The 17,968-nt window shown below is 47.1% G+C and overlaps 1 protein-coding gene across 1 annotated transcript in view; it reads left to right on the plus strand.

Moving 5' to 3' along the window:
• Positions 1-10,028, plus strand: part of GFRA2 (GDNF family receptor alpha 2) — an 85,514-nt gene extending 75,486 nt beyond the window's left edge. The window contains exon 8 of the mRNA XM_081922985.1: positions 9,536-10,028. Coding sequence (XP_081779111.1) covers positions 9,536-9,664 — 129 coding nt within the window. The 3' untranslated portion in view covers positions 9,665-10,028. The remainder of the gene's footprint in view (positions 1-9,535) is intronic.
• Positions 10,029-17,968: the final 7,940 nt, after the last annotated feature.

Genomic DNA, 17,968 nt, shown 5'->3' on the forward strand with positions numbered 1-17,968 from the left:
GGAAGAGTTTTCTGAGGGTAAGAGCTGTTCAACTGTGGAACTGACGCTCTCAGAAGGTAGTGGATTCTCCACCATGGAGGTTTTGTTTTTGTTAAAAAAATGATCTTCATTGGGAGGGCGGGTTAAGTTGAGGTTGGATGGCCATCTGTCATGGATGCTTTAGTTGAGATTCCTGCATTGCTGGGAGCTGGACTTGATGACCTTTGGGTCCTTTACAAGCTTATAATTACCGTATATACTCAAGTATAAGCCAACTTTTTCAGCACATTTCTTTAGGCTGAAAAATCCCCCCTTGGCTTATACTCAAGTGAGGTGGGCAGCAGTGGCGGAGGGACGAGCAGCCCCAAAGGGCTGCTTTCGGGCTGCTCGTTCCTCCTCCGCCACTGCCGCCACCACCAGGTTTGTGGTGAACCGGCTTATACTCAAGTAAATAAGTTTTCCCAGTTTTTTGTGCTAAAATTAGGTGCCTCGGCTTATACTCAAGTATCTTGGGAGAAAAGCAATGACAAACCTAGACAGCATCTTAAAAAGCAGAGACATCACCTTGCCAACAAAGGTCCGTATAGTTCAAGCTATGGTTTTCCCAGTAGTGATGTATGGAAGTGAGAGCTGGACCATAAAGAAGGCTGATCGCCGAAGAATGGGTGCTTTTTAATTCTGGGGCTGGAGGAGACTCTTGAGAGTCCCATGGACTGCAAGAAGATCAAACCTCTCCATTCTTAAGGAAATCAGCCCTGAGTGCTCACTGGAAGGACAGATCCTGAAGCTGAGGCTCCAATACTTTGGCCACCTCATGAGAAGAGAAGACTCCCTGGAAAAGACCCTGATGTTGGGAAAGATGGAGGGCACAAGGAGAAGGGGACGGCAGAGGACAAGATGGTTGGACAGTGTTCGCGAAGTTACCAGCATGAGTTTGACTAAACTGCGGGAGGCAGTGGAAGACAGGAGTGCCTGGCGTGCTCTGGTCCATGGGGTCACGAAGAGGCGGACACGACTAAACGACTAAACAACAACAACATACTCAAGTATATACGGTATATGACCTGGGAAGGTGATGGACTCTCCTTCATCAGAGGTTTCTGAATAGATACTGGGTGGGCATCGGTCAGAGTGTCTTTACCTATGATTTCTGCATTGCAAAGGGCTAGACTACATGAACCTTGGGCTCCCTTCCTACATGACAGTTCTGATTCTGTGATTTACCATATTTTTCGCTCTATAAGATGCACCAGACCACAAGACGCACCTAGTTTTTGGAGGAGGAAAACAAGAAAAAAAAATTTCTGAATCTCAGAAGCCAGAACAGCAAGAGGGATCACTGCGCGGTGAAAGCAGCAATCCCTCTTGCTGTTCTGGCTTCTGGGATAGCTGCGCAGCCTGCATTCGCTCCATAAGACGCAAACACATTTCCCCTTACTTTTTAGGAGGGAAAAAGTGAGTCTTATAGAGCAAAAAATACAGTAAGCCACGCTCGCACAAGACTTGAGGGAGCAGCAGGAGGCCTTGCCACATGGCCGGTTCAGTGAACCCTTCGCCAAGGAGCGCATTCCCATGTGCGTGGAGACACAATGCCTGCTTGCAACCCCCCCCCCCAGCCCACCTGCGAGACAACTCTCTGCTGAAGCCCTTCCTCCTCTCCCGGGGGTCTGGTGGCCATTTGGATCCCTTCCTCAGCTCGGCGAGCACATGCAAAAGGCAGCAATGTCACCCTTGGGCAGCCTCTAATTAGATCCGGCATGCCTGAGAAATTACATCTTATGCTTCTCGTTACCGCCGCATGAGACAATCAGCGGCTCAATTTCATGCTAGAGTTGCATCGCATCAGAGGCCCGGTGCTCCGTTCGCGGGCACCTCTACTACTCGCGACAGAACCTCTCTCCCCCCCCCCCCACAGCAAGTGGGGGATAGGACAGAACGTTTCCCTCTCCATTAGCACATCCTCGGCCCCATTGACTGATTCGCTGCCTGCCCTGGAACAAGGGACATTCATTACCCAAGCCTGGGGTCAAATCTGGACAACCTTTGTTACATCTTGTGCAGGCAAAAAAAAAAAAAAAGACTTTTGGTGCGGTAGTTGACAAAGACCAGCTCCAAACTGTACTCTTCCCCCTCCAAACTGTACTCTTCCCCTCTTCCCCCTCCAAAGACCTAGAGTTCCCTAGAGAGCCAGTGTGGTGTAGTGGTTAAGAGCAGTGGACTCGTAATCTGGTGAACCGGGTTCGCGTCTCCGCTCCTCCACCTGCAGCTGCTGGGTGACCTTGGGCTGGCTAGTCACACTTCTCTGAAGTCTCTCAGCCCCACTCACCTCACAGAGTCTTTGTTGTGGGGGAGGAAGGGAAAGGAGAATGTTAGTCGCTTTGAGACTCAGTAGGGTAGTGATAAAGCGGATATCAAATCCAAACTACTACTCCTCCTCCTCTCCTCTCCTCCTCCTCCTCCTTCTTCTTCTTCTTCTTCTTCTTCTTCTTCTTCTTCTTCTTCTTCTTCTTCGTCTTCGTCTTCTTCTACTTCTACTTCTTCTTCCTCCTCTTCCTCTTCCTCTTCTTCTTCTTCTCTAGAATTTGTCTGGAGGTTTAGACTTGGTGGCTCAGTCGGTAGAGCATGAGACTCTTAATCTCAGGGACTACAATTCTAAGGTTCTAGGGTGTGTACCCCATAATATGCACTCAGTGCTGGATGCAGGTGCACTTTTTGGGGTAGCTTAGTGAAATATCCTCAGAGTGGAGAGTGGATTTCATGCTCTTTATTCAGCTCATAGTGGTGAGGAAGAATGGAAGTTCCCCCAGAATGTCTGCCTTATATACATTATTTACACGATGGGCCCCACGTGATTGGCTAATTCCAGGATTCTCCTGTAGGCCAATCAGGTTGTGGATTCACTTCCATCTGAAGCTGGATTGGGTGGCTCCTGTGGACCAATCAGACTGCTGCATTTTGGATCCTATTCAACTCAGTACACAACACTTAGAAGCCTTTGTACACCAATATAGATATCCTCTTTTTATCAGTATACCAGTGAACCAGTTTCCATCCCTTTTCTTCCAAAAACTGTGAATATTTATTTCAAAAAATTTATGCACTGCCTAATTGTTAAAAGAAAAGAAAAAAAACCCACACACCTCAAAATGGTGTACAAAAAAAGCAAAAAAATCATCACTAAGAAAAATAACAAGAATAATTGAAAATTTCAAATGCTACTGGGTCAAGTTCAAGGTGTTCAATTAGTATCCAAAGCTCTTAATAAGTTGGGACCAGTCTACCTGTGAGATCACCTTGCCCATATGCACCCACCTGGCTGCTTCTGTCGGTGGAACACATTACAGGTGTCACATAAGAGCAGTCCTGCTTTCATTAGAATCATAGAATTGTATTGCTGGAGGGGACCACAAGAGCCATCTAGTCCAACCCTCTGCAATACAGGAATCGAACTCGCTCTTTGAGTGTGGCATCTTTTCGGCAAACTGCTTTGAGATTTTTATTTTATTTTATTTTTACAAACCAGTGGTGTATAAACATTAGGAGACAAACAATATGCGAAATAAGCAAATTAATAATATTAAGCATGGGTGCCCTTCCTCAGCTAGATGATTTGCTCCCATACAGTCTTTTTATTCTATCCTAATACCAGCTTCCCAGGGACACGGGTGGTGCTGTGGGTCAAACCCCAGAGCCTAGGGCTTGCCGATCAGAAGGTCGGTGGTTCGAATCCCCACCACGGGGAGAGCTCCCGTTGCTCGGTCCCTGCTCCTGCCAACCTAGCAGTTTGAAAGCACATCAAAGTGCAAGTAGATAAATAGGTACCGCTCCGGCGGGAATGTAAACGGCGTTTCCGTGCGCTGCTCTGGTTCGCCAGAAGCGGCCTAGTCATGCTGGCCACATGACCTAGAAGCCGTACGCCGGCTCCCTCGGCCAATAAAGCAAGATGAGCACCGCAACCCCAGAGTTGGTCACAACTGGACCTAATGGTCAGGGGTCCCTTTACCTTTACCTTTAATACCAGCTTCCCACTCCCAAGACACAGGCAGACTTTGGTAATCTTTTGTAATATGGCGCCCTTGCAAGGCCCAAATTTGGCACCCCCTAATGGTCCTTCTCAGTGATGGATCTTCTCAATTTTGCACCCCTTCGGCTTGGCACGCTGTGTAGCAGAACCGCTGTCCAAGATCTAGACATTTATGAAGAAGCAGCAATGTTGGTGCAATGAAGTCTCTTCTCTTATTCTCTTCTTTCCCCCCTCATTAAAAAAAGGAAAGGGCAGGAGGCTCCCAGGGAGCCTTCTTGTTCCCTCTCCAAATCTCTTCTGGCAGTTGGAGTGTCAAGAGGCAAAATATTTAAGCAAACAGATAGCATCCAAGCCTCCCACCTCCCCAGCTGAGTAATTGCCAGCTTGTGATGAGCATGAGAATTTGTCCATTGCCCTTGGGCTGCTGCCTCACAAGGACATCAAGCCCCGGAGTTCAGCACGCACGGATCCAGGGGGGCCAGGCATGGGTGTCACAGGGTGGCCCCTGTGAGGGTGAGGGGGCAAGCTGAGTCTGCAGGCAGGGCACCCATGGAAGAGCACCATTGCAGACCTTTGAGAAAGGAATGGTCTTTGGGAATCCAGATGTGTTAGATGTGGGAATGTTGTGAGAATACCTCGGGTTACAGATGCTTCGGGTTGTGTGATTTCAGGTTGCGCACAGCGCCGGACCCGGAAGTAGCGGAACGGGTTACTTCTGGGTTTTGGCACTTGTGCATGTGCAGAAGTGCCGAATCGTGGAATGTTAGAGGGATGCTGGAAAGAAGTTATGTGGTTTTAGCAATAATGTTATAAAGGGGTATGTAAAAATGGATTGTTAACAGGTGAAAATGTAAAGTTACAATATATTAAGATAAAATATCAAGATAAAAGCAAAAAGGGTAAGGACTTGCTGAAACAACTACTGAAATAGAATACAAAAAAGGGAGGTTTGAGGAGGTCAGGGAAACAAGCAAATGAAAGACAAGATATGGAAAGACTGAATTGTTTTTTTATTTTTCTGTATTTTCTATTTTTTGGTTTTTTTCTTCTCTTTTCTTCTTTTTATTTTTGTAATTTCTTTTAAACTTTAATAAATATTATTTAAAAAAAACAAACCAGAAGTGCCAAATCGTGACCCGCGCATGCGCAGATGCGGTGCTGCAGGTTGCTAACGTTGCAGGTTGCGAACATGCTTCCCGCACGGATCACGTTCGCAACCCAAGCGTCCACTGTACATATTACCCTTCCTAACTCATGCTAGTGAGTTTATTCATGTAGCAGAGTACATCCCCCCTTTTACACAGCAGGAAACTAGTTGCAGATTCATTAGAGTCTCATAAGTTCTATTATTCCTGGTCAAGATCCCTTTGAATCCTCATAAAAGAATAAAGACACAACAGTCTTGTTCATAAGTAACAAGAAGAAGTTTACTCACGATCGGAGCACAGTGTGGTTCCTGAAGGTAGGCTTTAGGCTTGAAGTTGCAAATAAATAGAAGGAAGAAGAGAAGAGAAGAAGAGTTTGGATTTGATATCCCGCTTTATCCCTACCCGAAGGAGTCTCAAAGCGGCTAACATTCTCCTTTCCCTTCCTCCCCCACAACAAACACTCTGTGAGGTGAGTGGGGCTGAGAGACTTCAGAGAAGTGTGACTGGCCCAAGGTCACCCAGCAGCTGCATGTGGAGGAGCGGAGAAGCGAACCCGGTTCCCCAGATTACGAGACTACCGCTCTTAACCACTACACCACACTGGCTCTCAGTGTGGATCTCTCAGGAGTGGATTTACCCCATCTGGATATATCCCTGTATGGCTGGCTGAGAGCCAGCAGTGCAGTCTAGGAGGGAAAAGGCAAAAGAGTCAAAAAGAGGAAGGTGGCTTCATGACTGGACCTTTTGTAAGGTCTGGAAGGGTCACACCCACCTACCTGGTCACATGCAAAAGGAAGGATGCTCCAGACCAGGTGTAACAGGAAGTTCAACTGGCTGGACCAACATTTCCCTGCATGTTCACTCTAGGCAAACAGGAAATGTTGTACTTGACTGCTCCAGAGGATTACATCCCACATTAGAGATGGACAGGTACCCCCCCCCCAGCTCTGCATACTGGGAATTCTGGGTAGTAAAGGTAAAGTAACCCCTGACCATTAGGTCCAGTCATGGCCGACTCTGAGGTTGCAGCACTCATCTTGCTTTATTGGCTGAGGGAGCCGGCGTACAGCTTCCGGGTCATGGGGCCAGCATGACTAAGCCGCTTCTGGCGAACCAGAGCAGCACACGGAAACGCCATTTACCTTCCTGCAGGAGCGGTACTGATTTATCTACTTGCACTTTGACGTGCTTTTGAACTGCTAGGTTGGCAGGAGCAGGGACCGAGCAATGGGAGCTCACCCCGTTGCGGGGATTCGAACCGCCGACCTTCTGATCGGCAAGTCCTAGGCTCTGTGGTTTAACCCACAGCGCCACCTGCGTCCCTCTGGGACCAGGGTTCAAATCCCCACTTGACCATCATTAGCTCATCATTCATTTGTAATTTTATTTGTATGCCACTTTTCCACTCAAAAAAATCAGGCCAAAGCGGCTTACATGCAAGAACGCATTTCAAAAAAACCAAAGAGTGCAAAAACGTTTCCCTAACATTTCAGTACTATAAATGTAACAAGACCAGAGATTGCCATCTGTCATGGGTGTTTTAGTTGAGATTCCTGCATTGCAGGGGGTTGCTCTAGATGACCCTCCAGAATCCATTCCAACTCTACAATTCTATGAGTACATTAACAAAATCCAACTGCAAAACTAATTTGGGAGCTTGGAGGTTTCACCGTGGTCCTGGGAAAACCCATCCGATGATGTTGCTCACTCATCATGAAGCTCCCTGGGTGACCTTGGGCCAGTCACTGACTCTTGGCCTAACCTAAAAAAGTAGAGACATCACCTTGCCAACAAAGGTCCGTATAGTTAAAGCTATGGTTTTCCCAGTAGAGATGTATGGAAGTGAGAGCTGGACCATAAAGAAGGCAGATCGCCGAAGAATTGATGCTTTTGAATTCTGGTGCTGGAGGAGACTCTTGAGAGTCCCATGGTCTGCAAGAAGATCAAACGTATCCATTCTTAAGGAAATCAGCCCTGAGTGCTCACTGGAAGGACAGATCGTGAAGCTGAGGCTCCAATACTTTGGCCACCTCATGAGAAGAGAGGACTCCCTGGAAAAGACCCTGATGTTGGGAAAGATGGAGGGCATAAGGAGAAGGGGACGACAGAGGACGAGATGGTTGGATAGTGTCTTCGAAGCTACAAACATGAGTCTGACCAAACTGTGGGAGGCAGTGGAAGACAGGAGGGCCTGGCGTGCTCTGGTCCATGGGGTCACAAAGAGTCGGACACGACTAAACGACTAAACAACAACAACAAACCTCACAGGGCTTTTGTGAGGATTACATGAGGACTGAGACTCAAATCCCCACCAGGCCATCATGACACCCACTGGGTGACCTTGAGGCAGTCATGCCTCTCAGCCTGACCTCCCTCCTAGGGTTGTCATGGGGATTAAAGGAGGATGGGGTGAAAGAACCATGTATGCCCCTTCAAGCTCTTTGGAGAAAAAAAAAAGTGGGATAAAAATGTAATCAATAAATAATAATACATAGTAAATCGTGAATGAAGGCCACCGTCCTCTGCTGCTCCCACCTCTCTCAATTGGGCGTTCTGGTATAACTGCCTTCCCCCTGTCGCCCAGGTCAAATTGCACTCCATCAATTCAGAGATGGTTTTTATATGTACAGCAGCATCTCATAAACAAGGTAATTTGCTTGTTCTCTGTGGCTTGAGGAGCTCCTGAAGGAAATCCATCTTGTGGAATTTAATGAGGTCTTTTTTTTGCAGCTGAAGTTATCTCTCTCAAGTTCATGAAGGGAAAGAGACGTGCGTCTTTGATGGTTTCATGCCAACAGATGCTGCTCTGATCCCTGATTCCTCGACTAGCTCCTGGTTTTGAAACATTAGTGGCTCTTTGGTCCTTTCTTGCTCATCCCCGAGAGGAGCATCTTCAAAGCTCACGTCGCCGTTCTTCCTAGGCTCAAGAGATTTCAACTGGAGGGGACAAATACAGAGAAGCCCCCTTTGACATCTATTGAGGCCCCATTTCCCAGAAAGAATCTCTCGTTCGGGGATCAAAAGAGGTGCCGGGGTGCAGATTTGAGGGACCCGTGGACTATGTACTCATTTTAAAGAGTGGGGCCATTCTACCCAGTTGTAATTACCTTGGGGTCTTAATTTCTTTTAAAAAGTAAACAAAATAAGACAAAGAGCATAAAGAACTACTGTGCCACAGCAGGCTCAAAGCAGCAAAAGGCTGGACATTATCATTGAACTTATTGTTCCAAAAGATTATAAAATATACCCCCCTCCACAAACCTGCTAGGCTGGTTTATATGTATTGTTTTGTAATAAGTTAGCTTAATCAAACCAAATTTTCTTCAGTCCATTCAGATTTAGCAGGAGATTTGATTCCCCCACCTCCTAATTATTTGATATTGCAATCTTAGCAGATGTTATAAGTTTGAACACTATTTCTTGATTATTTTGTGTAATTGCAGCTTTTAGATAACCAAGCAGAACTATTTAAGGTTCCAAGGGGTATATTGTATCCGAACATATCAAAGACATTAGCACGAACAGATTTCCATAATATCTCCAGTTGAGAACAATTCCAAAAGATGTTTATGTAATCTGTTTTTATTCAGTCCACCTCTCCAGCATTTATCCAATCCTGATTTATATAGGATAGGGCAAGTTGGGTCTTATTTCTTTTTAACCTTTTGCAAATTCACAGGGTCTTACTTCTAGATAAGTGGGTATAGGATTGCAGACATAGAAAATGAACTTTATTTATTTTGGGGGCCACTTCCCTCATCCCCACTGCCTTAGCTTATAAAAAGGATTATTCGGGAGAGCGGTTTGCATGACCCACTAAGGCAGATCATAGAACACAACAAAATGCAAAACAGCAACAATTAATTGCACATGTATTCAAAATCCAATTCAAACTCTTTTGTTGAATTAATTCAACAGACTTGATCCAGTGATACCAGTTTTTCAAAGTCTGATAGTCACTGACACCTCTAGCACGTGCTCATCTTGCTTTATTGGCTGAGGGAGCCGGCGTACAGCTTCCGGGTCATGTGGCCAGCATGACTAAGCCGCTTCTGGCGAACCAGAACAGCACACGGAAACGCCATTTACCTTTCCGCCAGAGCGGTACCTATTTATCTACTTGCACTTTGCGTGCTTTCAAACTGCTAGGTTGGCAGCCTAGGTTTTTACTAATCTCCCCAGGAGAGCTGTATTGCTTTGCATGCTGACAATGACACTTGCCAATATCCTTGCTTGAAACCAAGAAGTCTGGTTCCTTGGCTTGGAAGGAGAGAAGCAGCTCTTTCAGGAAAAACTCCAGTGCCCTGGGGTGGCTGCTGCTCTGTTGAACTGACCCTCCTTTCTTTTCCTCTCTCTCTCTCCCCCCCCTCCTTTCTCCCTGCAGAAGTCGCTGACCACAGACATGATCCCCGAACAGAAGACGTTTGTGGACACAAATGGATCTGGCATCCGGCCTGCTGTCCCAGGGACCCTCTTTGCTCTCCCTCTCCTCCTTTTGATAGTGGCATTATAGAAGAAAAGAGGGACCGAGTGCTCTGAGGGGGTGGGGGAAGGCGCAGCCCAAACTTTTGCGCATGCAGAGATGGACAAAGACACCTTGAAAACGTTTCCTTCGGCCATTTGGCCTTCCGGAGTCTCTGCTTTCGAAAAGGCACGGCGGCAAGTTTTGCAGGAGCTTTGACAGGACAATTTCCCCCAGGAAATCTGTGCTGAGGGAGCACTTAAACGCCGGGAATTCTGCATACTCAAAGAAGGGGATTTTTTTCGCTTTGTGTTTCTTTTTGGTTTGAAGTGTCTAGAGCAAGAGTCCAAGAGTCTCCCATTGTGTCCAAATACATCCATGTTCGAAAGGGGTCACAAATGGCGTTTCAAAGGAGCGTTTTCTGGACGGAGAGACTGAGCCAGTTGTGGCTTATGTGTCTTAGTTTGCCAAACTGCTTTGCAGGGCAAGAGACAGCTATGTCCCTTTCCCCCTGTCCCCCCAGTCTCCATACCATTCCTTTTTGCTGCTTGGGGAAAAGAAAAAAAACCACACAACTGTCTCCTTCCTCCCCTCAGCCAAGCTTGGCTTCCGTCACCCACAGAAGTGTCTTAACTTTCTCCTCTTGAAGCAGAAGGTGGAGAAGATGTTTGTGCAGCTGGCGGGGGGGCAGGGGGGTCCCTCCAGGAGTGCAAGGAGCACTGTGAGATGAGCAGCAACACCCCATGATTTTCTAGGCCTTCAGGACAGCCTTCCTGATAGCAAACCCAGTCAAGTCTCGTGGTGGAACAAGAAGCGTATCGGACAGGTCCAGAGGAGATACCCCGTTCTGCTGTTTCTTCTGATTCCCTTCCTCTCTCTTTTCTAGGATTTTTGCTGTCCAAGAGGTGAAGCTTCTCCTCTTCTCAAGGTTGCCCCAATGTCACTTTGGGTTCCTAATGGATGGAAGCAGCCATAGCTGGCAACCAGCATTCATTACTCTCCTTTGATCCTAGGCATATCTAGCATATGTATATCAAGAGAGACCTGCTTCTTTATATACCGTATTTTTTGCTCTATAAGACTCACCTTTTCCCTCCTAAAAAGTAAGGGGAAATGTGTGTGCATCTTATGGAGCGAATGCAGGCTGCACAGCTATCCCAGAAGCCAGAACAGCAAGAGGGAATGCTGCTTTCACTGCGCAGCGATCCCTCTTGCTGTTCTGGCTTCTGAGATTCAGATTTTTTTTCTTCTTATTTTCCTCCTCCAAAAACTAGATGCGTCTTGTAGTCTGGTGCGTCTTATAGAGCGAAAAATACGGTACATATGGATATACGTAACCAAACACATAACCTGGATAGGGTTCCTTTAGCTTTCCTCTCTTCTTTTTTAAGGATCAAAACCACAACAAAAATGTATTATTGTAAAGTTTTTGTTTTTTTTAATTATTATTTAACCAATGTCTACAACAGGGAACAAAATATCTCTGCCCTCCGTGTTCAAGATGACCTCCTCCAGAGCCCTGGGGCTGGTGGGGGCGTTGGCAAGAGGAGAGCGGTTGGGAGTGCTTAACCAATATCTAAAATAAACATACCAAGAAGCAAAGTGTGTGCTGTTTGAGTCACTGGCCGTCCACCCCTATCCTACTTCCTCATCCTGCTTGAGGAAGATGAGCGTAAAGCTCAGAGCACCTGCCTTAACTTGCCTTTCTGTAGGTGAATACAGCTGGAAATGCTCAGACCACCATATTTCTAGTCTGTGCCTATTTCATTTATATATTTTTTAAAACTATATGCTTAAAAGGTAAAGGGACCCCTGACCATTAGGTCCAGTCGTGGCCGACTCTGGGCTTGCGGCGCTCATCTCGCTTTACTGGCCAAGGTAGCCGGTGCACAGCTTCCAGGTCATGTGGCCAGCATGACTAAGCCGCTTCTGGTGAACCAGAGCAGCGCACGGAAACGCCGTTTACCTTCCCGCCACAGCGGTACCTAATCTACTTTGATGTGCTTTTGAACTGCTAGGTTGGCAGGAGCAGGGACCAACCAACGAGAGCTCACCCCGTTGCGGGGATTTGAACCGCCGACCTTCTGATCGGCAAGTCCTAGGCTCTGTGGTTTAACCCACAGTACCACCCGTGTCCCATGTGCTTAACCTAGTAAAAAAAAAAATCTCTAAATGGTTAACATAAAAAAAATCAATCATTTAATAGACCAAGCCTTCGATGAACAGTTGAGGGAGTTGGAGGGTGTTTAGCCTTGAGAGCAGACAAGTCAGAAAGTTGAAGATAGCTACCCATCTTCTCCTCTCAAGGCTAAACATCCTCCAACTCCCTCAACTGTTCACATGGAAGGTTCAGGAGGACCTGAACCAATGGATTCAAATGGTAAGACAGGAGATTCTGACTAAACATTCGGAAGAACTTTCTGACGGTGAGAGGTATTAGCCAGTGGAACGGACTCCCTCAGAAGATGGTGGACTCTCCTTCATTGGAGGCTTTGAACCTGTGTTTCCCAGCTCTTTTTGGACTACAATTCCCATCATCCCTGACCACTGGGATGATGGGAGTTGTAGTCCAAGAACGGTTGGAGACCCAAGTTTGGGAAACACTGTTTTCAACTGAGGTTGGATGGCCTGTTGTCTGGGATTTTTCGGCCGTGATTCCTGCATTCCCGCAAACCAGCTTTGACCTGATTTGGAATCATAGAATCTCAGTTGGAAGGGGCCCTGAGGGTAATATCGCCCAACCCTCTGCAATGCAGGAATACACATAAGCCATTTCAAGGCACCTATGCCCCCTCTCCAATCGCTTGTGTGGACAGGTAGTTGGCAATGTGGAAACATCCCCAGCCTTAATGACACACACATGACATTTGAAACAAAGTGGATGAAGGGCAACCTTGGTGTGTTTTAAGATGGTCATGAGTGTAAAGGTAAAGGGACCCCTGACCATTAGGTCCAGTCGCGGATGACTCTGGGGTTGCGGTGCTCATCTCGCTTTACTGGCCGAGGGAGCCGGCATACAGCTTCCGGGTCATGTGGCCAGCATGACTAAGCCGCTTCTGGCGAACCAGAGCAGTGCACGGAAACACCATTTACCTTCCCGCCACAGCGGTACCTATTTATCTACTTGCACTTAGTGCTTTTGAACTGCTAGGTTGGCAGGAGCAGGGACCGAGCAACGGGAGCTCACTCCGTCGCGGGGATTCGAACCGCTGACCTTCTGATCAGCAAGCCCTAGGCTCTATGGTTTAACCCACAGCGCCACCTGCGTCCCTCACTTCCAGCCATACCTGGAGACATTACTGGATGCTGAACTACCATGATGGTTATGCTCTGCCTTCACAGCTGGAAGCAGCAATGCTTTTGAATACCAGTTGCTGGAAACCCCAGGAGACGAGAGGTCACTTGTTTTTTTGGGTACAGCTTGCTGGTTTCCCTCTGGGGCAACTGGTTGGCTGCTGTGAGACCAAAATGCTGGACTAGATGGGCCACTGGCTTGATCCAGCAGCCTCCAGTCATGTTTTTGTGGCTGCAGGGCTCAAATGTGGCCAGGGGGAAGAGATGGTGGGTCTGAATGGCCTCCTTTGCTAAGAGGCAAACGGCCCCTTGTTCAGGTGACTGATCGGAAACCAGCTCAGTGGAAGAACCAGAGCTCTTCTCAGAAATACCCAGGCCCATTATATATGCTCTCAACAGCCGCCTCTCCAAATGGGGAAGAAAATAGATACAATCTCCGGAGGGCAATGAAATTGAAAGATTCTGATGTGCCTCGCAAGCAAACAGAACTCCACGAAATTGCCTATTGCCGCTGCCTTTATGATAATTGCCTTCCACCTGTTCTACCTGCAGGTGGAGATTGGGGGAAAAGGGGTGGGGAGCAGGAGGGAACACATCTTTGCAAGGTATTCCAAGGCAAAAGGAAATCGCTTCTGGGCTGAAGGGAGCCAGGCCAGAAGACACAGTGATGGCCGTGGCTTGAAATTGCCCGTCAGCGGCAAGACTGGGGTTCTGCGCCTCTCCCCCCCAGCTGTTTTTGTTGTGGTTGTTTTTGTCCTTGGGGAATTGATGGTGAGCAAATTACAGTGGTACCCCGGGTTAAGTACTTAATTCATTCCGCAGGTCCGTACTTAACCTGAAACCAGTGGCGTAGCATGGGGGTGCAGGGGGGGCCGGCCACACCGGGCGCAACATCTGGGGGTTAGGGTTAGGGGGCACAAATCCACGGGTTAGGGGGTGCAAATTACTTGCCTTGCCCCGGGGTGCTGACAACCCACACTACGCCACTGCCTGAAACTGTTCTTAACCTGAAGCACCACTTTAGCCAATGAGGCCTCCTACTGCTGCTGCGCCGCTGGAGCACGATTTCTGTTCTCATCCTGAAGCAAAGTTCTTCACCTGAAGCACTATTTCTGGGTTAGCGGAGTCTGTAACCTGAAGCGTGTGTAACCTGAAGCATATGTAACCCGAGGTACCACTGTACAGTGGTGACAAAATGAGAAGGGTGCACCTATCCAGAGACCGCACAATTGCCTTTAAATACGAGTCATAGCTCATTAGTGACACAAGGAGCTTGACAAGCTCAGTTGGTTAGAGCACGATAGTGGTGACATCAAGGTTGCAGGTTCGATCCCTGTGTGGGAAAGCTGCATATTCCTGCATTGCAAAGGGTTGGACTAGATGGTCCTCAGGGTCACTCCCAACTCTACAATTCTGTGATTCTGGCTCACACCATTGGTTCATCTATTGCATGGGTAGGCAAACTGAGGCCCGGGGTCTGGATCTGGCCCAATCACCTACTAAATCCAGCCCGCGGACTGTCCGGGAATCAGCGTGTTTTTACATGAGTAGAATGTGTCCTTTTATTTGAAATGCATCTCTGGGTTATTTGTGGGGCATAGGAATTCGTTCATTTATATTTATTTTTTCAAAATATAGTCCGGGCCCCCACAAGGTCTGAGGGACAGTGGACACGCCCCCTGCTGAAAAAGTTTGCTAACCCCTGATCTATTGTCTACACCAGGGGTCAGCAACCTTTTTCAGCAGGTGGCCGGTTCACCGTCCCTCAGACCATGTGGTGGGCCGGGCTATATTTTGAAAAATATATATGCACGAATTCCTATGCCCCACAAATAACCCAGAGATGCATTTTAAATAAAAGCACACATTCTACTCATGTAAAAACATGTTGATTCCCAGACCATTCGCGGCCGGATTGAGAAGGCAATTTGGCCGCATCTGGCCCCCGCATCTGGCCTTAGGTTGCCTACCCCTGTTTTTTTTTAAATATTTATTAACAGTTTAAAGATTACAAAAGAAAAGAAAAATAATTAAACAATACAATACAAAAACAAAAACACTACATAACACTAACCCTAAAACAATGAATTAACAAAATAAAACAAAAACAATTAAAAACACATCCAATAATTTCAATATCTTATCTTTCATTCCCTTGTTTCAGCGACCTCCTCGCACCTCCCTTTTTGTATTCCACTTCAATTAACTGTTTCAGCAATTCCTTTCCATCTTCCTCTGTTTTCTGTCCTGTAATTTATCTTAACATATTCTAACCTTGTTTTTTCCCTTTAATACATTAACAATCTATCTGTACCTAATTCCTAATAACATTTCTGCTAAAGCCATATAACTTCATTCCAACATTTTTCTAACATTCATTCATTTTACAATATTTCTGTAGATAGTCTTTAAATTTTTTCCAGTCTTCTTCCACCGACTCTTCTCCCTGGTCTCGGATTCTGCCAGTCATTTCCGGCAGTTCCATGTAGTCCATCAACTTCATCTGCCATTCTTCCCGGGTCTTAGGTTGCCTACCCCTGGTCTACACTGACCAGCAGCAGCAACCTGGGGTTTCAGGCAGGAGTCCCTTCCAGCCCTGGATCTGCCACTGGGGAGTGAACCTGGCCTAATCTGCTTCCAAGTCAGATGCTCTAACCACTGAGCCACAGTTCTGTACCATGCCAGTTGGTTACTGAAGTGGACATGGAAGCCTTGCAGAAGGGCAAGGCTGCCCATGGGCCACAGGACTGGCCACACAAAGCAGCTCGTCTCTTTCTTTCAGGGGTGAGACATGGACTTGCCCACAAAGAGTAAAATGTGCCACTTCCACATTTATTTATTTATTTGTGTGTGGGGGGGGGGAATGCATACCGCTGTGTCATAAAAAATACTGAAGTGCTTTACAGCCATAAAAACTATTTTAAAAGTTTAAAACAGACCTCCATTAACCATTATGGAAGTATGCATTCTTCATCACCTGCAGGCATGTAAAAATTGGCAGAGAAAGTGACTGCTAAATCTGCAGATTCAGGTAGGTAGCCGTGTTGGTCTGAAGCAGTCGAAATATCTGACGCAGTCCAGTAGCACCTTAGAGACCAACTAAGTATCTGAAGAAGTGTGCATGCTCACGAAAGCTTACACCAAGAACAAACTTAGTTGGTCTCTAAGGTGCTACTGGACAATTTTTTATTTGCTAAATCTCCAGTTGTAGAGAGTTCCACAGGACTGGGCCAATGGCAGTAAACAGCACTGTTTCTTGATGCTGTCAAATGAATGTCAAAACCTGGGGAATGAGCAACGATGCTCTTGCAGTTGATCTCAGTGACCAAACTGGGATGGAAGGGTTCAGGAGGTCCCTAAGGTTCCCTGGACCTAAGTTGTTCAGAACTTTGTAAATTAATGCAAAGATCTTGAACCTGGTTCAGGAGTACAGTGGTACCTCGGGTTACAGACGCTTCAGTTTACAGACTCCGCTAACCCAGAAATAGTACCTCGGGTTAAGAACTTTGCTTCAGAATGAGAACAGAAATTATGCAGCAGCAGTGGGACGCCCATTAGCTAAAGCGGTGCTTCAGGTTAAGAACAGTTTCAGGTTAAGAACAGACCTCCAGAACAAATTAAGTACTTAACCCGAGGTACCACTGTAAGTGGATAGTCGGTTTGGGCTGTCACCTGAAATCTAAACTGATCCACCAACAAGAACAATAATCAGTGAAGAATTTTCAAAGAGAATAGTTCATTTATTTCTTTTCAGATGCCACCTGCCTGTGCCTGTCTGATGCTAGAGAGAGAGGGAGCCATGTTGCAGTGCTCCGTGTGTGTTTATATGTAAATAAAGTAGATTAGCCAAAATGCTGAGTTGCTGAGGTCTGTCACGCATGATGCGCAAACTCTGCGGATCCCTAAGTGTGCCGGTGTTGGTTGGCATCGCTGTGATGTTCGGGCTGAAGAAAGCTTTTGAAGCTCGTGAACGAATGACCAGGAGGGAGAGAACATGCCAGTCGGGCATGTCTCTCTACCAGGGACCTACTTGAGTGTAGAGTGTAGGCTGAACGCCTGACAGTACTAATGGGTTACTTCAACTTCCCTGAGAACCTAAAAAGAGCTTGCTGCATCAGGCCAAAGAGGTCCACCTAGTCCAGCATCCCGTGGCCGGCCAGATGCCCCAAAAGGGAAAACCAGAAAGCAGGATTTGAACACTCAAGACACCCCTCCCCTAGTTTCCAGCAATTGGTGTTCAGAAGCATTGTTGCCTTCAACCATGGAGGCAGAGCAGAGCCATCAAGGCTAGTAGCCATCAGTAGCCCTCTCTTCCTTGCAGGGGTGCCAACTTGAATAAAATATTTTTGGGTGGGGTGGCGTAAGCCCCGCCCTGCATAATCAATCACATGACACAGGGCATGCGCCCCATTTGAATGGCAATGCTCATCAACTTGGGGGGACGCCCCCTCAAACATGGTCGCTGTGATGTTCGAGCAGAAGAAAGCTTATGAAGCTCCCGAACGATCGACCAGGAGGGAGGGAACATGCCAGTCGGGCATGTGTCTCTGCCAGGGTCCTACTCGAGTGTAGGCTGAACTCCCGACAGCCATACCAGGGGGCGCTTCTTGAGATGGTGCCTCTTCTATCTACGATGGTGCCAATCGTCTTATAAAACAGGACTTCCTATAAACAGCAATGCAAAAGTATTTTGAACGCTGCTGCTTGATTTAGCAGGGGAGATCTTTTTAAGAGAGAAATGCGACCGATCAATTGACTAAATGGTGCGGCCGCACATTTCCCAAGCTCTGCAGTGCTCCTGCAGGAGAATGCTGGCAAAGTGTGGGCTCTGCTTTCTCCCCCCCCAACCCCCGCATTCTGAATTCAGGAAGTCTATAGGCTGAATTGCAGTCACGACGACACCTAATAAAGCATGATGGTGGTGGTGGTGGGGATTGCTGACCAGGGTTCGACAAGATGTCCCCTAAGACCCTTTCTGCAGCAATAATTCCTGCAGTTGCTGGAAGCTCCTCAATGAGCAGGCCTTTGTTAAGAGGCGTGGTATAAATACTCCAAATACAG

This window comes from Podarcis melisellensis, assembly GCF_964234715.1.
Source record: "Podarcis melisellensis genome assembly, chromosome: 8".
NCBI lineage: Eukaryota > Metazoa > Chordata > Lepidosauria > Squamata > Lacertidae > Podarcis > Podarcis melisellensis.